Source organism: Dicentrarchus labrax, unplaced genomic scaffold, assembly GCF_905237075.1.
Source record: "Dicentrarchus labrax unplaced genomic scaffold, dlabrax2021, whole genome shotgun sequence".
NCBI lineage: Eukaryota > Metazoa > Chordata > Actinopteri > Moronidae > Dicentrarchus > Dicentrarchus labrax.
Genome location: NW_026136711.1, coordinates 10291613 through 10318094, shown reverse-complemented (window position 1 = coordinate 10318094; position 26482 = coordinate 10291613). Strand labels below are relative to the sequence as shown.

At 42.4% G+C, this 26482-nt stretch overlaps 1 protein-coding gene across 3 annotated transcripts in view; it reads right to left on the bottom strand.

Moving 5' to 3' along the window:
• pdzrn3b (PDZ domain containing RING finger 3b) overlaps nucleotides 1–26482 on the bottom strand; it is a 91476-nt gene that overhangs the window by 5255 nt on the left and 59739 nt on the right. For 2 of the 3 annotated variants that reach the window (XM_051414118.1, XM_051414117.1), the window contains 2 exons: nucleotides 2319–2569; nucleotides 441–528 (listed from right to left, as the gene is read on the bottom strand). In XM_051414118.1, coding sequence (XP_051270078.1) covers nucleotides 441–528; nucleotides 2319–2569 — 339 coding nt within the window. Of the gene's footprint in view, nucleotides 1–440; nucleotides 529–2318; nucleotides 2570–14230; nucleotides 14518–26482 lie in introns of those variants that run through there. The other variant, XM_051414119.1, reaches the window with a different exon arrangement.

Here is a 26482-nt window from a genome sequence, read left to right as displayed (position 1 = left end):
GGTCACTGAAGGAGCACAACAAAGGCTTGATCATGGCCTCATCATGGCCTCATCCAGGCATTGTCAGCGTGCATCATCAGATTCATCACTGAAAACCTATTATCTGAGCCATCTAATTATCCACCGGGCCTCATCTCCACTGCGTAGGAGCCGAGGAAGACTTATTAGGCCTTGTCACTAATAAGTAATGATGTCACCATTGTGCATCTGCTGGAACAAACCAACAACTCGATTCCTGTCTGGCCTACATCTCAGTGTCTGTATGTAGGGAGAGTGGCTCATCAATAACTGTGATATATCAGGACTTGTGGTCGCTAGCAGGGCCATTGGAGACAAAGAGGCGACCTTGGGTCTGCTTATGTAGCAATAATGCATTGCTGTCTGAATGTAGATCTTCATTGAAAGGAGAGTGCAGAAGAAGGGAGGCAGTTGGTTTTTACCTCATATTCCAGCTCCTCACGCTCGATGTCCTGCTGTATGCCCTCTAGGAAGTCATTGGGGTCAAAGTATGCATGTCCTGGAGGATGTCTGAGAAAAGACAAAGAGTGTAAGACAAATTAGAGGAAAGAGTGGAATGCTAATTTAATGCAAATTTAACTCACACACACACACACACACACACACACACACACACACACACACACACACACACACACACAAAAGTAATTTACTAACACATTTGTCAATCTGGATTTAATTTTGCCCCAAAGTTTGAAAATTAAATGAGAAGTAGAGAGGAAGTAATAAGAACTCAATGTAGAAATGACTCTTGAATCAGATATATTGAAGCTACGCCCGGAGGCTAATCACAAATGAACATGGTGTGTTATTAATTTGACTCAGAAATCAATTAAAGAAATCAAGATTATTCATTAAAGGGCAACTGCTGCTGCCACAGAGTATAACATGTAGACAGACTTTGAGCTCCAGGGCCTAACACACACACAGAAACAATAGATGCAATTTGGGAATATGCAAATCCGAATGAACCGATTCACCATTTTAATGCGACTGTGTGCCCCGGAGGAGCAGTCATCTCCAGTAAGTGACAGGGGCATTTTCAAACTTCAGACACATCCTGTGTGATCTGAGCAGTGTGGTCTGGAGAAGGAGATAATGTGCCGCTTTCTTAATTAACTATTACGGTGAAAGGTCTGATAGTGTCTGAGAGTGTAGTGACCTTTTTAATATTGCTGAGTCCTGACACCAAATAATTCCTGTATCTTCTCTTCCAAAGTGGACCTCCTGGAAACACGTTTGGTAATCTTTTTGTTACCATAGCGATACTGCAACTTAAAAGTGCCTGAAGTCAGTTTCAGGTCAATCAGCATCTTCTCTTTGCCTGGATGGTATAGAAAGCTTTGTGGTAAAAATAAGTGTCACCACATTTAGGTGCGTTCTGGCACAGCAGAACCAAATATGGCCCAGATTAGGCTAGATTTAGTGGGTGCAGATTGGGTTGATTTGGGCCCAAATTCAGAATCAGTCCCACTTTAAAAACACTCATTCCAGCTATGGCTCTGAGACAAAGTGGCCGTTCAGTACAAAATAAGGGGGCATTGTTGAAAACGATGAAATACGATGTAGAAGTGTTTTGAGTAAAACATCCATCAGTTTGAAGGCTTATGAGACACCAACACACTGCATGCACAGGGGGTTGTAATACTCAGACAGAAATTTACAACCAACAATCAACAACAATCATTTCGGTATTTGGATAAATAGCCGAAATATAGAATTTCTACTGTTACACAGTTACACTTTGTGCCCTTGTGCTGCTTTGCCTTGTGGCAAAAGGTGGAGTCAGGCAAAACTTTTTTTCCGGGGGCTCTCTTTATCAGCAACGAGGGAGCTGTTTGTCTGTTTGAACACAGTCTAATGCTTCATCCCTGGTCTGACAAGAGTCCAGCAAACCAGGTGTACCAGATCTAGGCCACTGTTAAGCCAATACATTTTGGCTACCTGGGCAGTCATATATTTCTATAGTGATGGAAGAGAATATTTCTGTGTTCTTTATCATCTTTCAGCTTGTTTGAAAAGTGGTTATTTGAATGTATGTAACACTGGTTGTGAGCTACACAAACAGATATAGGACACAGCTGCAGATACAGGACTTCATAATGGAGGAGGGTCTTCTTTGGAAAGAGTTTTCTCCCTTCTGCAATGACAGCCATAAATAAAATTCCCTGTTGACGTGTATAATGTGACAATAAAGACTATAGTTTATATTCTAGCGGTTCAATTTCTAAGCCATTTATTCTAATATCACTGTACTGTCTATAGATTTCTCTCTAGTTCTTCATGAACTCAGTACTTACTCCTCTGGAAGCAGATACTCCTCCAGCTCCGTCATGGGGGGTGAAGAGGGAGGCAGCTTTGTGAGGGCCATGATGTGCTGGAGGGTGATGTCAGTCTGGGTGCTAATGTCCGAAACCTGGGAGTCAGCCGGGCTGACCAGTTTGGGATGCGGGGCTCGGCGCAGAACCTGGACCATGATGGGCTCCTTGGCAGTGCGGAAGGCCTCCACCGCCTGGTCGTGGGTGGCCTTGGAGAGATCCTTGCCATTGACCTGGAAGAAGAAGCAGAAAAAAAACGGAATAAGCTACTTTTGTTGAGGGGTTCTGTATGGTTTGTTGATGGAGAAGAAACAGGAATGGAATCATGAAGATGCAACAGTTGCATTTTTCCTCAACTGAAGAGGATATATTCATTATTCCAAACGGATGTAATCCTTATCTCTGATGATGAAGCACTGTGCCCACACAAACTCAGCAGCGGTATTCTGTTTGAGAAATGACTCATTACTGCTCAGCTTGTTTTACAGGGTCACAGTCAGACCAAGTGGAATAAGACCTTAATTAGGAAGAGTCTCTCTTTAATTAATCAAGGTCATTAGCTGAGGCTGCATGGAGGAGCCCTCATTTAGCTAAGTAATTTCTCAGCAGAGGATAAATTTGACCTGCTGTCAGAGACAGTGGAGTGGGTGCCGCGCGTTAACCTGAGAAGATTAATTTGAGCAAAAGGCTGGAGCATGTCGCAGAGAAGAGGCTAATTAAGTTTGGTTGAGCCACTTAAGGCATCTGTGTGCTGATAAATGATGACTGTGGACTGTGGACTCCCAATAGAATGTGTCACCGGATCCAATCAGACTTGAAATTAAATAAAGAAGATTTAAGTCTTCCACAGATCTATGGTGTGCAAAATGTCAGGCCGAGCGCACTGATTCAATTATTTAGAGAGAGAGAAAGATTTTTCTAAATGCCATCATCTCTTTGGAAGTTCACCACAGCATAAAACCCAAATCAAGCAGCAGCTTGGTAAACTTAAGAGCTGAAGACCCCTGCAGCCGCTTGCATGTGTATTGCATCCTGGGTCACCACACAGGCCCTCTGCTTTATCAGGGTTTACACAGAGCTCCTGTTCCGCTTTTAGTCACCACATCATAGGGAATTTGTTGGTTTGTGATTCCTGGATGTGCTAAAAGCTTTGATAGGATCTCAGCCCGGGGCTCTTCCCATTTCACAGACTCACTGCTCCCTCCTCCTGCTCAAAGCTCTCTTAGAAGGAAGCTCCTCTCCAGCAGGAGCACGTAGTGTTGCAGGTGATTAGACGTGTCGTAAATCTTTAGTGTCCATTCTCACTCCTCCTGACATCTAACATACATGCAAGTCCGTGTTTGAAGATTAATTTTCTGATAAACATGTGGCTGGTTGCTGTGCCTGCCTCTGGCCATGGTTGTCTCATTCAAATTCATGGCATAGTTAGACTTAACTGTGGTGCTGCACACAAGGAGTAGCAGCGTTATTAAATTACCTCCAGGGAATGAAGAAAAACCTGACTTTGACCCAGACAAGGTAAAAGTGAGCACATATTTCTATAAAGGAGTATATACAGAAACTAGAGGCACTGGGCTTGTGTGTTTGTGTGTTTAGAGAAAGGATAAGGAACGCAGGAAAAGGAGAGAACTTAATGCAGAAGTTAGAAGAGGCTGTGTGCCCACTAATAACCAGAGTAGATTAATGCTAATCCTGGGCCAGCAGGATAATTGGATCATCTCAGCGGACTTAAACTTCTACTTCTTCTACATCAAAAATTAATAGCTCATCTACTTGCAGTTTGCTCTGAATAATTTGACACTGAGTTATCATATCACAGAATACTAATACAAGAAATCCTACAAAACAACCTTGAGATTTAAGACCACTGCCCTCTCATGCAAAGAAAAAATGGAAAACAGGACTGTGTGCTGAAACACAACAAAAGCCTGTGATTCACAACATAAAAGAACACATCTAAATCCTTCTATGTTGTAGCTGCTTGTATCGGTAATAAGCCTTCTTAAAATCACATGGGACCTCACATCCTCAGCCATCTTTGTTTCCCACAGCGAGCCATGATGTTGTACATCAGCTGAGGAATACAAGCGCCTTTGTGCTTTCTCCTCTCTGCATGCAAGCTCCAACAGTCAAACCTGGTTGCCAGGAATCCTGGGGCTACTTGAAGGCAGTGAACCAGAGACAAAGCCTTTAGCCCCCGTCTTGTTGAGCCCGGAGCATTCTGCCTCAGTGCTCTCAATGGGGGGAGTCTCCTCCCAGCTGTGGAGGGGGTCCCACGACCTCCATTCACCAGGCTCACCTCTGACACAGACCGGCCCTTTGCAGCACACTGGGAAAAAACACACAACACTCCCCTGACACAATACACAATGCCTCACCACTGCTGGGCTCTCCAGCTATGCTGTGTTAGCCGCAGTTCAGCTGGTTGTGAAGAAGTGAAAACTCAATCTACATCAAGCTAAGGCAGTAATGGGCCAAAGAAAACAGACTTGAACAGCCCTGGTACTCTGAATGCCTCCTTAACTGTAATCTGAGGCTAGATTTGCCTTTGCACACTTGAGCTGTTTTTTATGTTGACACAATGATGACAGATGTGCAGAAATGACTCTGTCAACCACTGATGCATCCTCCAAGAGGGGTCTCTGTTAAATCCATTTTAATGACAAGAGGGCAGCAAGGCCCTACTTAAAGGAATACTAATTAGGTTTAACTCACACGTCTGCTGTGTTGCTGTCTGGTGAGGAATTTACACAGCTGTGGCTTCGCTGCTCACAGCCCATTTTCTTTAATTAAAATATTACATCGGACCTCTAAAGCAACAGAGGAATCAAGGACCGGTATCCCTGCATAGGATTTGTTTCAGAGCAATTTAAGATTTTAGCTTTCCTCAACACCTCATGTGATAGCTATGTCAGACTTCAGCCTTCTGGGTAATAATTAGGGGCAGCAGGGGTGAGCGGTGCCGCGAGCCCTGGTGCGGTATCATCCATGGAACGCAAATCAAGCTGGATTGAGATGTTGATGGGGGAATGTATATGTGTGTGTGTATTCAGTGATTGCTAACCCGCTGCCAAAGATGCTCATCTGCCCAGCAGCGAGCTCAATCTCCTTCATTATTATCTTCGTATTACGGCAGATTGGCTGAGGCTGCCCCAGGTTTTGATTTATTCTTTATTCAATCAGGTAGCCTCATTGAAATTGAGCTTTCTTATTCATGAGAACCCTGATAACAAAAAAGCAATACAATAATTAGTATACCTTAATATAAAATTGAATTTTCCAAGTCAGCCAAACATCTAATGTAAGCATCCTCACCAGATGATGTTGATTGTACATACAAGCATCCAAAAATGTCGGAAAACAAAAAAACAATCATTCACACAGACAAAACTATCATCAAAAAAGCCACCGTGCCGGTACCACAAGCCCCTGTTCTAATCATTATCATACAGAAAAGCCTTTGCAGGATATTAAGTCAATTCACTGACGGTGTTGTGTAACATTAGTCTTTTATGCGACCATTCAATCACAACGTAATCCTTTAATAAAGAGGAGAACATCATTAAAGAGCCAGTGTTTCTGTTCCTTGGGGACGCGCAGTGAGGTGAACAGAGTGGAAACTCAGCCAGGCTAACGTTGCCTTTCAGAGGCGGGCAGAGGAAACCCTGGGAACTTCACTCTATAGACGAGCATTTTAAAGAGCCTTGAGAGCCGGGGCGCTCGCCTCCTCTTTCTGGTCGGATACACTTCTTAGACAAATTCTTCAAAGTCTGTATTTCGGAACAGAGAGGAGCTCTGACGTGACAGAGAGCATGAAGACTTGAAGGCTTATTTTCCGGGGGGCCTATATAACGTTTGAGTGGCAGTCTGAATGTGGGTCACTCTACTTGAAAAACACAGTTAATCCCCCTTTTATTTCACTTTTAACCATTTTCATAAGAAAGAAATCAAATTCAAGGACCAGCCAATGATTTCTCAGTGTGTGCGTGGATGCTGCGCACACTTCAAAATGTGTCTTGAAATCTGCACATATTGTTCTTTTAACCGACTGGACACGAAACTCCCCATGGTGTGAGGCTCGAAAACACAGCAGTCTTTATTTACCACAGTGTGCGGGCTTACTGAGGATTACAGAACAAACAGCTAAAAACTTAATGCTGACTGAAAGAGACACAACTGTTTACTTTCACCTAATCTGATTTAAGCATGGGACATTGTATTATCCACAGTTGATCAATTATGAACTTGAAACACTTCCGGCACGGTTTCTGCTTCCTCTCTCCGGTCTAATGAGTCCAACTAAAGGTGTCAACTTTCCTTTGACTTTTAAGCCCTGTTTCATCCATTGTGTTTTTGAATAAGCTCTGTAAAAAAATAATGTAAATCTGTTGAGGATGGGATGATTTTCTCTGTCAGGGATTTAAACTCCTCAGCCCACCTGCTTTTATAATTCATACCAATAACAGCGATTCAGACTCAACGCTAATCTGCAAAAACCTTGAATTGAAAGCAGATAATACTCCAAAGTTTTATCTGGGTAATTTAACTGAAATATCTTGAATGAAAGCATCTTTACAAGACGGAGGCTGGGAAAGACCACCTGACCAGAGTGCAGCTAGAGCACATCATTGTCTGCCCCTCAGTACAGATATGAGAACAGAGGTATAGAGTAAAAATTAAAGGTGGAGTTGGGGAAGGTAATATCAGCAAACGGGCTGAAACCCAGGGTTGTGTCATGCTTCATTAGCCCTGTTATCTCACTCAACTACCCCAGGATCCCCTCTCTGCCCAGCCACAGCAGCACTCCACACACACAATAGACACACATTTTCCCTTTGAGGGCTGACAGCACATTGAGCTCTATGCCGGGGCCAAGTCTGTTTGTTCAAGTCAGCAAAGTCGGGTTTGCTCCAACAGGGATGAAACAGAGCTATACGCCACCGGAAGGAGAGGAAGCATTCAGCAATCACACACACTAAAAACTAAATGTGATGAAGCTACATTAAGTCTCCTGGATGTCCACAGAAGGACCTCAGCTCTTTCCATGCAGGTGGCCTCCACAGTTGAGTCTAAACACTGTTCCTGACACATACTGCCAGACTCTTAATCAGAAAAAGAGCTCCTGGTCAGCACTCTGCTGGGAGAGGCTCCCTATTTACAGCCTGATAATGAGAAATAATCATCCTCAATCATTCTGATGTGCCCAGCTAGTTGGAGCTATTGAACAACTGCTCATGCCACATGGGCCACACATGTTTTATTCATTACTGGGTGTGTACACATAAACAAATAGAGCACTTATAAGTTGCACATACACTAATTTTATAATGAGCAAACCCTTAATCACGTACCTGCAGTGGAAATGCGCTTTATGCATTGCTGCTCTTGTAAAACCATTGCTAATTAAGGCTAATTAAGAGCAATGAATTATAGGAAGCAAAACTCTTGTTTGAGAAAGTTGATTTCATCCCATCCCAAAAGGAATCAGGCTGACTCATCTGTACCACAAACTAACATCTGTGACTCCAACATGGATTTGGAGTTGTGCTGACTCTGTCCAATGAGTTTGCAATCTACCAAACAAATGTAATACTCACTAACCTCAAAAGTGGTGTATCTTGCTTGTTGGTGGAAGACCTATGAGTCTTGTTCTTAATAAAGTGCTCTAGTTTGCAACTGGACTTGATTATAGTGACACTGAGCCTTTTTTTGTCCCTGACATTGACATGTACACTGAGTGACAGCTATATGTGATATTGGTACTCTTCTATCAGGTATATGTAATTCTATAATGTGATAAAATTGCAAAGCCTGATGTGATGGTTTTGGCTAACCCAGTTAAATACCATTACCAAAATTTTAAAATCCTGTGAATCCAGAGACAACCAGGCACAGATGTATCTTGATTAGTGCTGTCAAACGATTAAATAAAATATTTAATCGCGATTAATCGCATTAATGTCATAGTTAACTCGCAATTAATCGCAATTAATCGCACATTTTTATCTATTCTAAATGTCCCTTGATTTCTTTTTGTCGAGGGGGCGGAGAATTTGCATCAGCTGTGTGTTTGGCCATCAAGTGGTATTTCAGACCGGATGTGCTGCGATGATAGCTCAGTTCACGACGACAAACACACACAGATCACTTTGGTCTTGTCAATGGAACCATTTGGCAACTTTTTAAAAGTAAACTTTCCATTCAGAATATTATTGGCATCCATTTCGGCGTCTTGCGCTCGCCATCCACTCAAAATTTAACGTCTACTACTCTTAAACAAATGTGTTGCAGCGTGCCTGTTTCCGGTCTAGCTAGATCCGGTGTGGTGTTGCAGTTTTTCTAACGTTACTAGTTGTTGCAAGAGCAGGTGAAAAAAACAACGAAGTGTACTAGGCCAAAAATAATAATAAAATAAAATAATAATAATCTTGTGATAACAAAATGTACGCCTTTAAAATGGGTTTGCGTTAGCGCCGTTAATAGCGTGTTTAACTGACAGCACTAATCTTGATATAAACAGTCTGGTCAAATCTTAGCCTGATTCCAGACCTCTAAATCCCTGCTCCAGCTTCGATCAGTTCAGTAATAGAAATAGTCAGTCTACGGTTGGGCCCATTGACAGCTGGCTGGAGTAACAGTCAACCAATCACAACTTTGTAGTCACATTCCTACATCAGCCAGACACTTACATGCATGTAAAACAGCAACAGGATGCTACAAGTTGCTACATGACAAACAATAAACTGACTAAAATAGACACAATATATGGCTGAATGAATGAAGTGAAAATAAATGGCAATTCCGTCTGATTAACAAGCTTTGCACAACCACAATCACTTTTCTCACTTGTGTCCTGCTGTACTGTCATGGTGTTGTTATGTCTCTGTTGTGGCTGTGATCCCCTCTGTCATTTGCTTTGGACTGACAGTAAGTACACAGGCTCCTGTGAGTGCTCCCCGGTGGCAGCCAGCCACCTGCTCCAGTGTTTAACAGATGTGACGGCACACCAGGGCTCATCCTAGCCGTTATTAAAAACACACAGTGTCAGGCTCCAGTGGCCGCGCTCACTAACTGGTGATCCCAGCTTTGTCTCTGTACGCCACCTTTGTCAAGCCTCATTACAGGAACAGGGGCTAGGGCTGAACGGCCTATCTTTGCTAGTTCCCCTTTTCTGGTGACTGCTTTGATGACAGGGGTCTCTGACAGCGGGACGGGGGGGGCAGAGGATTGAGGGGATGAGGGGCTGTCTTGTACAAATATTTCCATCTCATTTTTCTATGTGTCTCGTCCAGGAGATGTCATACTGAGACCATCTGGCGCTATGACAACTTGGCTTCTTGAGCTGAGCATTACATCTTTGCAGCCTTCAATCAGAAAAATGGCTAATTAGGCGGTGGCACTTGGAAAGACTCAGACAGGAAATGTTCCAGCAGGCTCATTTGTAAACTTCTATTGCTCAGCAGATCAATCGTTTTTGGTTTAAGATGCCGTTCCTCTGCAGGGAACAGAGAGAGACAGATACAGAGAGACCTAAGAAAGCAAAGGACTTAGCAGACAAACAATAGTCCAGATCAGTTCAGCACGGATCAGAGCCTCAATAGCCAGCTTGTGCTGAAGCTCTAATTAAGCTCTGGGTCTTGTAAGAGCCGCAGCACGGCGCCACAGCCATTACAGGGTGCTTCTGGAGAGATTTAGAGCCCTAGGACTGTCAAACAGAGTTTCCAAGGCCTCTACCTTGAAGTCCCTGACAAAAGCAGCTGAGCTTACATCTCCACATGATGCTTACCTTCAGCTTTGAAGAAAGAACCGAGGGGTTCACCGCTGTCAGAAGGGTCAAGTTTAAAAGGGAGCAGCGAGCTTGCCGCAGCTCGGGCCTTTGATGATCACAACGAAACGAGAAAATACTGATCTAAAATGCCATGTTGGCTGTGTTTAATAGACCTTAACAATGTTTGGTCTCCAGTATGGCTCTATTGACACTCAGAGCTGCAAACAAAAATGTGCTTATTCATAGAGAAAATAATGTATGCAGATACCAATGCTCTGAATAATTCTATCCAAACCAACTGCTGAAGTTACCACGTCAAGTGAGCATTTCTAATCCTGCCAGGATGGATAGAAATGCCTTCAGGTAAAAAACTAAATGTGCAGTCTGTTGACTCTTATAAAACAGTGTAAAACCATATTTTTCACGCTTCCAACATGGGAGTTAGAGCTAAGGTGTTTAATGAACTGGAAAGATTTCAAGTGTTCATGGATTATTAAGTCCTCAGAGAGAGAGGAGTGGGCGATGTGCGATCAAGAGGATCTGCCTGCTGTATTATCAGTAAGGAGAAATAAGACCTTCCGTATTCCCCCCACAGGTACAAGCCAGGGATGTGCCCACTGCAGAGATTTCATTCACCACCATCTACTGTACCGTGGAAAGGCACAGCACTAAAAAAGCTTTATGAGTGAGTCCTGTGCTTCATGATGGTCTCATCAAGAACCAGTGCTAGTGTTTGATAGTAAATGAGCATTCAGTCATCATCACTGCCTGCCAACAGAGTTGTTTCTGTCAGAGCAAGACAAATTAAAGTTGTTTTAACAAGTATTTTGCATACAGCTGACACCAGTCGCTTTAGTGCAGTTTGTAAAACCTATAGAAAATATAAAGATTGTTTTACAATCAAACCACACCTGCAAAAGCTTTACAATAACCTACAGCACTCAGATATACATAGTGAATGCAGGCAAAATGAGCCTGAACTCAGCCACCATTAACCAGTGCCACTAGTTGCAGGTTATGAATGCACCTTCTAGTAGGACATAATGTAATGATTACACACACAAAGTGTGTCAGAGGCTGGAATGGTTGTGTCTGCTTCATAATATGTGCTGTCTTAGATTGGTCATTGATAATTGGCCAAAGGCCACAAAAAATAATCCCTATTTCTCATAATTTTGGGTAAACAGACAGGCTATTAAGCTCACAGTTGTATTTGTACTGTATCTGTCGCTCTTTGGAAGATTTGGCCTTGGATCTTTACCAGGCCAAAACCCATCAAGATTTTGCTTACAAGTCCTCATTTTGGCAACTTCATCCTGACTCAAATCCAAGTCTCCAGTATACATCTGTGCCTGATGATAGATGTCCAAACAAGAGCTGTGCCTCTCTCCACCTGGCTGACAAGAGGAAACCCTTCCTATACCTTTCAAGCTTTCCTTTAAAAATCAAAAACAGAAAAGTAGAGCTGCAACAATTAGAAAATAGATGAATAAGTTAACCAATAGAAAAATAACCACAACTATTTTGATAATCAATTCATTGTTTAAGTCATTTTTAAAGCAAAAATGCCAAATGTCTGTACTCCCAGCAAATATGAAAAAAAAAAAAAAAAAGTGTCTCAGCCAAGACTTGGATGGAATAACAGAATATAGATTCTTAGTGCACCAGAAATCATCTGTGTAATCTTTGTGGGGCAGCAAAATGACAAATGACTTGTCATGTCAAACCCAACGCACTGACGTTCTCTACAGAGCCTCAGAGGCAGACGGTAAAACTGACAAAAGTAGAGACTGCTGCGAGACAAACGGAGTTGAACGGCCTGCCAATCCAGCATAATTGACAGGCAAGATGACACTGTGACCGAAGAGAAAGCAGAACAAAAGAAGTGACAGTCCTCTTCCACAAACCATGTCTTTGCTGTTATTAGTGGTCGGTTGGGGGTAGAGGAGTGGAGGGCTTTCTGACCACAATATTAGCACCCATAATCCATTTATTATGCCACTGCATAACACCCATCTTTCCTTTGAGACAAGCCAAAACCTTTTAGTCTTTTTTTTTTTTTCCCGAACAGACCTGATCAAAGCCGAACTATTTGCAGGCACAATGTCTATCTTCCCCTGACAGGAGGGAGCTGTTTTTCAAGGGAGAATAATGAGCGAGATCCACAGAGAGCTTGATCATTACGTTCATTTAAACCAGCTACTAGGCACCCGGCACCCTGTGCAGTAAATGGAGATGTAATTTGGTGTGATAGGAGGGTAACACTTGGCTGGGGTCCATTACGGATGAAAAGAAGGAGAAAAAAACTGATTTGAGTGTGGTACAGAAACCCCAGCCTCAAAGATGTACACTGTCTGCTGTCAGAGGGGTCGGTGTTTTCACTCATTACACCGGACTGGCACTTGAATCCAAACACTCTGAGTGTGTTGTCTCAAATAAAGTTGACACCGCAGCACAGCCCGCAATGAACAGAGAGGCAACATTCTGTAGGATTTCTTCTTCTGTCAGAGAGCAACTACTACACATGTTCTCCACTGAAGGAATATATAATAATTCAGTCAGCTTAAGTTTCATTCTGGCTTCAATATGAAGTGCTCCTCCTTTTTATGCTTCAAACGATAATCAAATGATTTTTAGAACAGAGCTGGAGATGGTGGGTTCATACTGAGTTCATCTGAGGGCAGAGGAGATTCAGACAGCAAGGTAGGAGACTGTTCACTTGGAAATTGTGAACAAAATTCTAGGTAAAATTGTATCCTGAGTGTGCCAGATGGTTGGTTACACAGAACCATCTGGGAAGTTATTGTTAGAAACTGTCTGGAAAAGGGCAGGAACTTTCAAAGAATACTTGACAGGTAATTGGATGAAGCACCTGTCTATCACGGGTGAACTTAAACCAATCAGATATACCACAGTCAAACTCTGAATCCAGTCAGGTCATGCTAGCAGCATCTCACACTAACCTCTATGGGAGCTGCAATCGTTGTTTAATGAACAGTGTCTTCTTGCTGCGTCACACCTAACGCCCATCCCCTGTGGCTGCCACTACTTCCTCAAAGGACGCTGATTGGGTCAGTACCACTGTACTAGCCACAAACGCATAGACTGAAGCCTGGCAACATGGATTCTTACGTGATCTTGTGAGTTCAGCTGGCTGGCAAGTTCAGGGACATTGGCGAAATCAAAATATTTGTATTTGATCATTTCAAAATCAATAGACAAATAAAATCAATTAAATCCAAAATGCGAATTAAAATCTCCTAAACGAATAATATATTTCATATTTCATTTAATATTGAATTCCAGGATTGGGGCAACTAATGACTATTTTCATTATCAATTCATCTGTCCATTTTTTAATCATAAAATACTAAGTTCACAATCTCCTTAAATCTATGTTGATGTCTTGAGAGTGTAAATTTTGTCTGACAAAGCGTTCAAAACCGACAAACATTCACTTTAAAACAGAATTTTTTTACATTGTATATGTTTCTTGCTTGATAAATGTCAACTGATTAATAATTGATCAACTAATCAACGGGTTCAGCACTAATCAGGATTGCACCCCAGTACTGTTTAAAGACACTTAAAAAAAACAATGATCAAACCTGTTCTGTTATTGCTCTTGTTAAAACATTCTCCCTATGTGTTAATGGTGCATCTACAACACGCCTTCTCTGTTTTCTTTGGTGGAAAAAAATGTGCAAAACAAGCACCGGAGTGTTAAATATAAACTTTAGTGAAAGTCAAACAGGGGTTAAAGCTGGAAAGCTCCGTGTCAGCATTCAGTTGACAATGAGGAGGTGGGCAGTGATCGGCGCACACACTAGCAGACACATTGAGAGAGCTGTCACCTCTTCATCACCCCCTCCTTTAAAGCACAGCGCGCCACCTCTCCCTGACCCCTGCGGCCAGAGTTCAGGCTGCTCAGCTGCAGGAGCTCCAGCGGGCAACAACTCCACTCCACTCCCACTCAGCCAGTGACCCCCGGAGACACAAGTGGAGCAAAGTCAGAAAAACCCGATGAAGTACTAAAAGTGACTGTGGCGCCAAGACAGCAAAAAAAGTACAAGAAAACAACCCAAAAAGAGTCTCAGAAACTCTTCCTGAGGCTTGGTCACAGTACCTGGCAGACTTCGTAGAGTAGTTTGTATTGCTCCTCAGGCTTCCGCAGGGTACAGAGGCTGCATCCCATGGTGGAGGAGATCACACCATCCAGGCTCTCCCTCCAGCCACTCAGACAGGAAGAGAGGAGCAGCAGATATCTTCTTCCCTCTGAACTGACTCCCTCTGTCCGCCCTGTGTCTATTTTCCACCGCCACACAACGACTTTGGCTGACAGGACTGACTTCCCCCAGCTTGTGGCTGTATTTGTCTGCTAAGCCTCGTCTGTCTCTCTCTCTCTCTCTCTCTCTCTCTCTCTCTCTCTCTCTCTCTCTCTCTCACACACACACGCTTCCCCCCAACCTCCTCGCCTCACATGCTCCCTCCCTTTCAGACGCTCTCCCAGCCTTCTGCTGAGCTTACGGAGGGCCAGAGCCAGAGCTGGGATACACACACCCCCTCATGTTTATTAAGTGACCCGCTCATTGATTATTCATTAGAGAGGGGGGGACTCTTTGGGGTTTACCAAAGGGGCTGACAATGCGAGATGAAGTCTTCTTAATTTATAAGCATCATTGGATCTATTGTGCAGAGACAAGTTGAGTGACAGAAAGGATTTTCATTTCATAACAAGACTAATATGTTTCTGTCAAGGGGTCCCAGAAGCTTGTTTGTTAACAGTTCCAGACTTTTAATTTGAAATCCAAAGTGTGACAAGAGGACATCCATTTGTGACAACGGATTAAGCACTAAATATTTGTGACTTCTACATCCAAAGCTATTCTCTGCAGCTTTGTTGCAGCATACCCCTCTTGTGCCCCAGTTAAATTAGCACTTGGTGACCTCTGGTATACTAATCCAGCAGAAAGACACACTGAGCATTCTTTCCTCCTGTATTTCTCTCCAAATACACAGGCGCAAAGCCAGCAAAAACAAATAAACCAGATAAATATTTATGCTGGCCTTCTCCAGTGCAGCCGGAAAAACTTTACCCAGCGGAGCATCTTATGCGTACTGCCATACACTACAGTTCTATGGGTCTTTCTTGGTGTCTGTGTGCAGACAACGGGTATGGCTGCATAAGTCAGACCTGGCATCTATCCTGTTATTTGCTCTGATGCCACACAGCCACAACCAAAGATGAATGTCCATTATGGGTAAGAGGGACAACTGTTCCTGGTTACAATCTGTTGGTTTGTTGCGGTCAGAGATGGAAAACTTTACATTTCTAGAGGAAGAAGATGTGATAGTGTCAGTGCCACTGCAGCTGGATAGCAGTATCTGGTCTTTGTTCGCCGCTTCGCGATCGAACCCGCTCTTGTTGTGAAATACGAAGGACTGCTTCCACGGCACTAAGCCACATACCTGGATAGATTTCACGGCAGGAGGGGGGTGGTCCTGTGGGAGAAACCCTGACTGCTGGTGATAGTGGTATTTCCTCCAGCCAGATGTGTCCACTGATCCCTATCTATCAGCACGTCCACAGCTCCAGCACTTTTCCAAGACAGCCACGTTATTAGCGAGGCACCAGTCAAATGTCAAGCAAATTTTATGTACATTTTTTCAAATGCTACAGAAAACAAAATGTGAAGCCTGAAGGTGGAATAAAACTACATCAGAAAAACCAAGCTAAAAAACAGCTGCTCTGTGATGGCAGCTAATGTTTCAAACTGTTATGGCATAAATTCATAGCCGTCTTCAAAAGTTGCAACTCATTGGTGTGGCACTGTGCAGCATTTCTGGAAGGTTTTGGTAGACTCATAACTCACAATTTCCGACCACAAACACTGCTACATTATTTTGTTGAATGCACTGCCACAAAAACACTCCTGCTTCAAGCAAAGTTTTTCTTTCTTTATTTGGTCAAAATTTTCTATTTCTATTCAGCTTTCCTAATTTCTAATATACATAAAAAGACTTGGGGAATTCGGCTAATGAGATTTCACTTTTCCATTTAATCTCTCTGTTTGTATTCTGTCCAACAGCTATTAACCAAAGGCTGTCTTCAAATAAATTATCTTCTTTTTTCCCACTACCTTAACCACACACAATACTGCACAATCTAAAAAAAAGGGATCTTAAAAGAAGATCCTTAAGGCGGAAGACCTGGTGGTGACAAAAAGTTGCCTCGGGCAAACTTTGAAGATATCTGTGTGAACTTAACAATCAGTCATAATTACTGCGGGCATTGCTTGTCTGGGTGCTATAGGCTCAAACTTTCATCCAGTGTAGCATGAAAACCAATTCTACGCTCACATTAGCTGCACTGTTGTGCCCGGGGCTGGGATCAGCGGAGAGTTTGAGCCGCCGCTCTTGCCCGGCTAATCTTTCTTTCACACTGAGATTATCCCATTCACAAAGTCAAAACGGAGACAGCGGTCTGATACGAACAACTGCACTAAAGGTTATGGCAGCTGCTGCAGACTAAATATGCGTATTAATGAATAATCAGCAGCAGTCCAATGTGGAGCGGCAGAGAAGTCAACTGAGGACCTGTTCAACCACAAGCAGCTGATGGAGTGTCTGCACACTGTCCGTCATTGTGTTCAGAGATTTAATTTCGTCGTTGCTGATTCAATTTCTTGCCCTCGCTGGCGACAAAACCTGTCTCCTCCGTCCCTGCGGTGTGGTTTCATCTCAGCAGAGAGACACACACACTTCAGCTTTTATTCATTACTGGTCTAGACAGTGACACAGTGTCGGAGGTTCCTATCTCAGCGGGAGTGAGACCAAACGATAATAATGTCATGTGGTTTGTTATAATAAACATCAACATTTGGGTTTTTTTTATGGAGACGAAAGGGCTAAAGGTTACCACATCCCCTCCCAATTAGCAATGTGGTGTTTGGGTCCTGTGCATTTGATCCATGCTTCGTTGGATCATTCATATTCATAGAGGCTGCCTGATGTTGTTTCTGTGTCCCACTGGGCCCAGTTTAAGAGTCATGGCTTTAACTAGAGCCACAGTGGGATCAGGTGGCGATCGCTGCAGCGCACACCGTCCCGTGTGGTTTATAACTCTCGAACACGTCGTCTTCCCTACCTCTGAGCTCTTTACGCTCCTCACATGACTTAGAAAATTGACCTTTTCCCCTGAGGAATATTGCTTCTACAAATAAAGCCTACAGTTACTACCTGAGCTGCAAGTAATTGCTGTTTTCATTATTTCTTACAATAGTGAAATATTCTGAAACAATTTCCCAGAACACAAGGTAATGACTTCTAATTGCTTAGTGTCTCCTACTAACGGTCCCAAATGCAAAATGTTAGTTGACTATCTGAAGATTTACAGTATGTGACTGAGGACTAACTGCATGTACATGACCCTCACTGTTTTCAGTCCACATGATCCACTGCAGATCCAGTGAAATTATTGTAACCCGACTTCAGCATTTCAGCCTGCCACATGGCAAAAAGACCAACCATTTATCAGTGCATCGAGAGACGTGAGATCTCAGTGATCAGAACGGATGAAAAAGGTGGCCCTAACAGGATGTGGAGGCAGAGTCAGCAGAAGGTGACAACGTGGCGACAACATGTGAAGAAACAAGACACCGATGGCTGACAGTGATAACACAAGGAAAACGCATGATGTCCAGGTCCTGTCACACGACGCTAATGCACTGTCCAGACGGCAGGATGAGGGGAAGGAGGAGGGAGGAGTGGTGGAAGATGAGGAACGATAGAGGGCCGGGGGAAAACTAAATTGGCTACATATTGTAAGTCTATGAAGTATAAAAAGTCATTGTCCTGTGCATCAGCAGAGGCTGGATTAACGTCACTTTACGTCACGTTACTTGAGGTCAGACGAAAAATACAGGACTTTCCACTGTCCTCAGCACTTCATACTTTTGTGGGGTGAAACCACAAATGGTGAATAACATAAACAGGAGGATGCTTAAATTTTCCTTTTTTTCCGACATGACTGGATGGACAGACTCTTCAAAAGTCTGGGTTCCACTTTCCAAAGATCCCTGTTATAAAGGGCTTATAAATTGTGACTAATAGAATTGAGGTTTTTTACACTTTAATAAGCCATCGAGTCTGTACTATAAACATTAGTAGATAAGTCATTAAGAGTGAAGGGTTTCGCACTTTCTAATAAGCCACGAGCAATGGTTAGTGAGTCATATGTAATTGTGTAGTTTTCTTGCAAACAAAGTTTCTGTTTAAATTCAGTGTTACTCACCAAAACCCATTTTGTGTCTCCTTGAGGTCTAACAAATGTGTTGAATGCATTTCATTCCTTGTAATCCATAATGCATAATGTTTTTACATTTTGGAAACTCCATTGTTTACATCCATGTTTACTAATATGAAACCATTGACTGGGAAGTGTATGCATGCTTGGGTGCATGAATGTGCATGCTCGGAGGAAAAAACTTTACTATATCTACTAAAAACATAGCGCTATTTGTGGTCAAAAACCCCTAAGAGGGGGAGCCCTGGTAGCTCACCTGGTAGAGCTTGCGCCCCTTGTACCAAGGCTAAATCCTTGCTGCAATGGTCATGGGTTTGACAGCAAGCTGTGGTGCTCGTTGTCCACTCTCTCTCTCTCCCCCTTTCTTGTCACTCTTCAGCTGTCACTGTCATTAAAGGCAATGAAGCACCCAATTTTTTTTTATTTTTTTTTAAACTGTTCAGAGTAGGCCATCAAAGAAGCATTCTTACTATAATTCATCAAGTCTGCAGTTGTTATTGAGTTATTAATTAATGGATTTTGGTCTGAATGCCATGCAGTTGTAAGGGGTTCCACACGTGCAGTTGCATGCTTGTTGGCGTGTACAGTTTGAGTGGCCACAAACTTTGCTGATAAATGTTATATCAGCAGCACCAACGCTGATATATAAAGAGCAGTATAAAGGGTGCTCTTGATCGAAGGGCCACTCCACCGATTATACACATTAGTTTACTCATCCTGAAGAGTACTCGACTGGTAAAAACAGTTGTATCATGTCTTCTGCATTACAAACTGGAGGTAGCGTTCATCAGGCATGGAGGGTCTTGCAAAAGATGCTATTAAGCTGTATTATGGGTAATGTTGGATCCAACATTTTTGGTGGTTAAATAAGGATCACAAGCTATCTGGACCTCTGCTGCTTTTATTTTGAGTGTTGTAAAATTATTATTTTAAGTACAAAACTAAATCCCTAGAACACCCCTTTCATTAAGGAGCTCACTAAAAGAGGAAAAAGCAAAAGTGTCATCTTGGAGTAGGATAAAAGGCCTTATAACTGATATATAAATAAAGTATAGCAGCTCTTTAAAACATTAGTAGTTATTTATTTACCACCAATAAAGCCACCAGTTACAACTTCACAAAGGGGGCCTCATTAAAAAGTGGTACCAAGCACAGTTTGCTTCTTAGCAGACCACACATAAACGATATACTGGATGCTTTCTCTCCTCTGACAACTTTCTGAGGCATAAATGTTCTCAGGCAATAGTCAACAGGTTTGGTCCACCACGGACGGAGATTAGAAGGCCTCCACTGAGTTGATTTTGGCCATGGCTTAGTCCCCTCCGAGCCCCCATATCAGCCCTCTCATCTGTAGAGGATATGAGAGGAGAAGGGAGCTACAATACCGCCGCGTTAATGGAGATAACAGATGAGCCAACAGGACCGGCAAGACGGAGTGAGAGCTAACACAAGGGATGTTAAAAGAAGGTGTGAGGAAGACAGACACACGAGACAGAGTGACACGCAGAATCCCTAAAGGAGGGAACGGGACAGAAACAGAAACTAAACGTGTGGAGGAGTGTAATGAGTCTCTAGCTCCTCTCAACTGTACCGCTGGGGCCTGAGCGTGCGAGGATTGTGTGTATGTGGGTGCAATTGCGAGCGTGTGTATCCACCTCTGAAACACTGGGCTGTGCATAATTTATCAGACAGCTGTCAGCTTTGTACTTCTATTTACTCTGCGAGCCAGATCCTGTGCCAACAGGGAGCCCAGCCAGCAGGAATGACAGCCACCGAAACAGTTTAATTGGAGACTTGAACAACTAATAATGCCATTACTATCACTTCAGCATAATTACGGGGATGTTAACTGATATGCTAAAATTCTATGATAATACTCTTTTCACACACTAATGCCAATGTGTGATACTTGATACTTTTGTGATTTAAATTTGAGTTTTTTTAGTTAACAGAAAATGTAAATCTGTAAACCGGTTTCCGTTTTTTCAAGCACCCTGAGGCTGTTTCCCATTATCAACAACCTGAAGGTAAATTGCACAAAATTTTGCTGTGGGCTGAATAAAATGACTTTCATTTTTCGGGGCTTGGGAAAAAACAGCTCCAGGCATTTGTTGTGGTGCGGTCACTGAGGTGGTTTACACAAACATTATGACTCAAAAGCAATTATCAGTTTTTGTGTGTGTTCATCAGAGTCGGACTCTGCCAACTTGTGGGAACGTTACCCACTTTTCAGAGAGAAAATCCTGTGCAGGCTCTTCAAGTAAAAACAAACATCACTCAAAGCAGTATAGAGGACAGCTTTCTGGCTTTCCAAATGAGCCAGTACTGGCGCCAAATGGATGCAGGCATGGACAGGATGAGTTTAAGTGTAAATTAATTGGTCTTAGTGCAGACAGAATAGCCCTTAGTATGATTCTGTTGGCTTGGTCCCTGGCCGACCACGCTGAAACCCACCACAGAGACTTGCATTTAGCTCCATAATAAGGCTAGCAAAATTACCACCTAACCTTTGCTACTATAAAAACGTCTCGACTACTGTATGATGGCGAGGTATAATAAAATACTATTTACAGCTAATTATCCAAATGCCACGACATTCCTGCAGAAGGTAACTCATGGCGCTTGTCAACACAGTTATTAGGTGGGATATTAAAAGGAGTTCATATTTCATCCCCTCTCCTGTATTGAGAGCAGGGCTCGATGATGTGACTCCACTCTGAGGCTCCCCGAAGGGCTCTGCCAACTCCAGAGTCCACACAGAGTTCCTGTCACCAGCTAATTCCCCAAGCCTTCATCACTCCTGGCTGCTCCAGCATGTTGGCAGCCAAAGTCACCAACAAATGCCTCTAGCTACACTGGGTGCAGAGTGAGGAAAGCGTGGGTAAACACACTGCTGATACAGTAGTGAAATGGCTCTGGACTGAAACTGTATAGAGGCAATCAGAAAACTTTTTTTAAAACTGAGTTTTGAGTATGGAGCCCTTTATTCTTTAAAGATAACTTTTTACAGCATTAGAGCTGTACAGTTGAGCTGAGAGTTGAACCCACTTACGAGTGGACAGCAGGAACCAGGGATCAAACCACCAACCCTGTGATTGGTTGTCTGATCCCTGGCTCCTGCTGTCCACACGTTTTTGAGCAAAACATGTGTGAATGGATGAATGAGAAGCACACTGTAAAGTGCTTAGGATAAAAGCTGTATAAATCCAGTCCATTTACCTTAACAGGAACTTAACTTGACTTTCTGTCCAATAATTTAGAACTTTGCACCCATTTAATCCAAACAGAATTGTGGTTAGAGGTGAGTCAAACCTGTTCACTGTCCACTCATGAGGGACAATCATGAACATCCTTACGACTAACTTGCAACATGAAGGGCCAAATTGCGAGGTGGAAGGTAGGTCATATATTTATATTTTCCAAAGTTGCTTAAGAGATTCAGTATGAAATAAACTATGGTCATGGTATTTAGACCTCTACTGAATGGACAGTCAAAGTTGGAAAGAAACGGCAGTAATAGCTGCCTCCTGGCTGCGTTACACTCCCATGCTGCCCTCTCTTTAAGAGCTCTGTGTCTTTTAGTTCACAGTATACTGAGCCCCTAACTTTTCAGCCCATAACACTTTCTATGACCAGTTTCAACTTTAGATTTTAGTTGTATTTTACACACCAGGCAACTTTGGAAATTGTAAAGTGCATCAAGTCACTTTGATGTTTTGAGATTTGCTCTGCTATGACCATCATCATCACTTCCTTGTCCTAATTTATCATGTGGCATATCTCCCATTCCCCCAAATTCTGCAATATGCTTTGGTGCAGTACACATTCAGTTCACAACGGACTCCAGTTCCCCCTGAATGCGTTGCTTCACCAATTGCCATTGACAGCACTGCTTGCACTGCAGAAGGAACCTGCAACTTATTATCACCTCCTGAGCAGGGCTGACATTTTGAGGTTCTCCCTAAAGCAAGGAAATAACTGGAAATGGAAATAATAGCAGACCCCTTGCCAATGTGTACATTTTGTTCAGAATATGTCGACCTGTTTGAGTGAAAGGTTCCAAAGAGTGAGTTATAGCCAGAGGCCAACAATCAGCCCTCAATCTCATTACGTTACAGTGCTCTTCCAAATGAAAAGTTCTGAGTGAGAGCTGAGGTCAGTGAGAGGTAATTGACTGACATGTTGGTTGACATCACTCAAATGTCCCAGTACCCAGACGGATAGCGGGGTTTTAACTGCCCACAAGTCAGCTGTGATAAATGACACTCAGGTCTTAAGCACTCCACGAGAATTTGATGAAATTGCTAGACATGCTAACTGGATGTCTTGACCAGTCAGTAAATCTCTCTGCTACGTGACCCCTGGCCCATTAGTCAGGCCGAGGCAGTGACCTCAAAGGCCTTACGGGCAGTGAAGGCCGATTCATAGTCTCCCTGTTGTTTCTGCTGAGCCAGTCAGCTATTTCAAAGAGAGATGTCCACGCCTCTTCAGATGTGTCAGGCTCCAGTGGCTGCCTGATGACACTTAATCTAAACATCACTTTGACTGATAGTTACCACTTCATTTGTGGTTGAATAAACCTCTACATACAGAATAAATACACAGGCAAGATGTAAGAGCTTTTAGCCATGTCACAGTTCTTCATCTTTCTTTGGCAGAGAAAAAGGGTTCCAGCTATATAAGGCTTTTTAAGATTTTATTATTTATTAGAAATATAATTATTATTTAGATTATATTTCCCAATCAAAGTAAAAAGGCAATGAGGTAAATAAAAATATTGGAAGCCTCCAACATTAATGAAATAGCTGGTGACATTGTGGTTTAGATGGACACTGTCTCTTTAACAGTTCCAGGATTTTTAAGAGGTGTGAAATGACAAGTTGTACACGGGATATCATCATTAACCAAGAAATCCCACAGGATACCTGACACAATCTGGTATGATGAAGAAGACTGACCTTTAGGATTACACAAACTACAAAATTCATTTTCTCTGTCACTGGCACTTTGAAAGTTAAAGTGTCTTTGAGCAACAAATTTAGCACTGATAGGATAGATTCAGCTTATCTGTCCTTGCTTTTTATCCTTTATCCGTCCATATAGCCATAGGACTTAAAGATTACATATTGCAAGAGTGCATTAAGCTCAAACTGCAATTGGTTAAAAAATAGATTAGATAGATCAGATTGTAAAATGTAAGAAAGGTTTTCTCAAAGAGATTCTATGACTGTTTTTTGGTGCAAAACATCACTCTCAAAATTACTGTTTTTACCACAAATCTGTGACCAGTAAATATGTATATTTCCTTTTGAAGCAAGTAGCAGTTTGAATGTTGCAGGACTTTACTGATTATGCGGTCAGAGTGGTATGTAATGAATTCGATTTTGCCAATAAACTTCTCTCAAATGCTTCCCATGACACATCTGCTCATGACAATACAAACGAGGTTTTCCCAAAGTAAATTTAATTATCAACTCCCAGGAAATCCAAGTGTGCACAATGGCCCCATTCTCCACTACTGATCAAATGATTACCCAAAACACTGGAGCTTTTAACGAAGGAATGCTAATGCCATTAGCCCGAATGGAAAATGATTTTGTGACATGTGTCAATAAATGCACTGAAATGGTTGTGCAAAGTGGTTCTTAGAGTGCAAATAAAAGCATTTAGTGTGCAAATGTGTTATTCAGCATGTGTCATAATGCTATGTAAAGCATGCACAGAGTTGTGGATTAAAATGGGAATGAAAGAATGAATGGCAACTGCAAAAAGATGTTCATGCTGTTTATTTTCCTGTTTATTTTCCAAATAAACAAGGGTATTAGAGCCATTACCAAACAACTCAGTGGATCATAATGAAGCTTTTTTTTTATAGCATGTACGCCTTTCAAAATTAAAGACGTTATATGCTACAATTATGGTGACACACTTGGCTGCCAGGACAACAAGAAAATGCCAATGTCAATATGAGGTGCTGGTTAAAAACATTCCATTTCTGATTCAGCCGATGGGCTCAGTGTACTTCACATCAAACTGGGAATTGGAAAATGGCCCCAAAGTGCAGGTTTCTCCTTTGATGCTCTGAGCATCATTAACCCAAATATAATTTCTCGAGCACTGTTTCCACCAACACATCCTCAGAAGGAGCGTGTTTGATTGAAAATAACAAGAACTGTGAATTCAGCCCCCAATTCCCTTCCAAATGGAATGGCAGAAAAATAGACGCATGCTTTTAAGGAACCCAAGGCTGTAATTTCCATCTCGTACCACCTTCATTTCCACTAAAGTACCCAGCAAATGCTGCCTTTACAGAGCACAATGCTGCGGTGATGCTAAGAGGACCCAGTCCATTAAGAGAGCTGGGAGAGAGAACCATCTTCTTTTTCAAGAAGAGCAGGAGCAAGGGGAAACAGAAAACAAAAGAGCAACAGACAGAGGGGAATGGTGGATGGAGGGAGCTGGGACTGGGGGTGTAGATGCAGAGAAAAGGATGGACAGAGGGGAAGGATGGAGAGAAAAAGGCTGTGGTTTAATGAGTAGAGAGTGATTTTAGGAGCAAGCAGGGGGGATGGTTTGATCTTTGACCTATCAGATCCCTCTGTGCGTGTGACAGGCCTGAGTTCAGACGGAGGATTAAGGTAATCAAGGGTAGTAATGAGAACAGAGCACACATTCATGAGCCTGGACACTCCCCGAAAGCAACAATTATGCACCTTGCCCCCCTTTCTCCTGAGTGTGTGTGTGTGTGTGTGTGTGTGTGTGTGTGTGTGTGTGTGTGTGTGTGTGTGTGTGTGTGTGTGTGTCTGTACATACACATCATCTTTGCCTGTGGTGGTTTACTTCATGACAGAAAGGGGCCATCGCAGACAGATATAGATGAAATAATGCCCAAGGATAACCCCATCCCCCGATTAATGGGATACCTAGCCTTTGTCCCACTTTACGAAGACACGTGTCTTTTAGCTGGTACAGACAACACTTCAATCCAACTTGACAGGAATGAGTTATTGGAAAGTGGATATTTGAGGAACAAGAATCACCTGGTGTCATCAGTTGAAACTATGCTTTGTAAGTTTTATATCAATATAAATTGAACATTTTACAGCTGGTTGGACAGAAATTTGAAGACTACACAAAAGAATCAACAGATTTAAATAAAATACTTGTTAGTAGCCTTGAAGCAACTAATGATTACTTCCATTATTGATCAAACTGGCAATCATCTTCATTTTCATGTTTAACAGATTAACAACCAATACAACAGAAAATAGTGGACAGTCAAGTTACGCAATGATGAACTGATTATAAAACGGATGACTGGGTAGTTATCTGCTGATCGACCTGCATGACCAATCATTGCCACTCTCTGATGTCCAAAAGATCAAACACTATCCCTTCCATCCAAAGGTGGGTAGACCGATGTTAAAATCCACTCCACTGTCATTACGTAAGGGTCAAATTTGAAATTAAAATGTTTTTTTTTTCTCCTGAAAATGTACATTAAGTGTCTCCATTACTCCTTGCCAATCAGAAACTTGCAATGTTGAATGTACACCATGAGTTTAGTTGTAGAGGATGTAGAGAAAAGGCTCAGTTAATGTAGAACATTTTCTGCAAAAATTGTGCGATAAGCTACATGGACAGGAACAAACCAACCCAGTGTTAGAAAATTCTGAAAACATTGTCTTGGCACTTAAAATTGGACCAGTATCTGTAGTTTGGGTAGTTTTGATAGTAAGGATAGAGCCTACAATATAAAGAAATAAGCTATCCTAAAAAATCCAACATAAATAACAGTATTACAAAAAGAAAATAACTGGACTTTGTAGAGCTTTTTCAAATCCTTAACTCAAGTACAGTAGCAAGAAGTGGTACAACAGCCTTTCTGTATCCCGGCACCCTGACAAGGCCAAGAGTGAGGAGGAACCTTAAAAGGCCACACTGTCTGCAGCAGACTAGTGGAACATGACTTCATTTTGAGGTTGGCACAATCCTTTCAATCGCTTCAAAAATCCCGGCTCGGCTCTTAACACCTACAAAGAGGACGTTTAAGTCCTCATAATGAGGATGCCA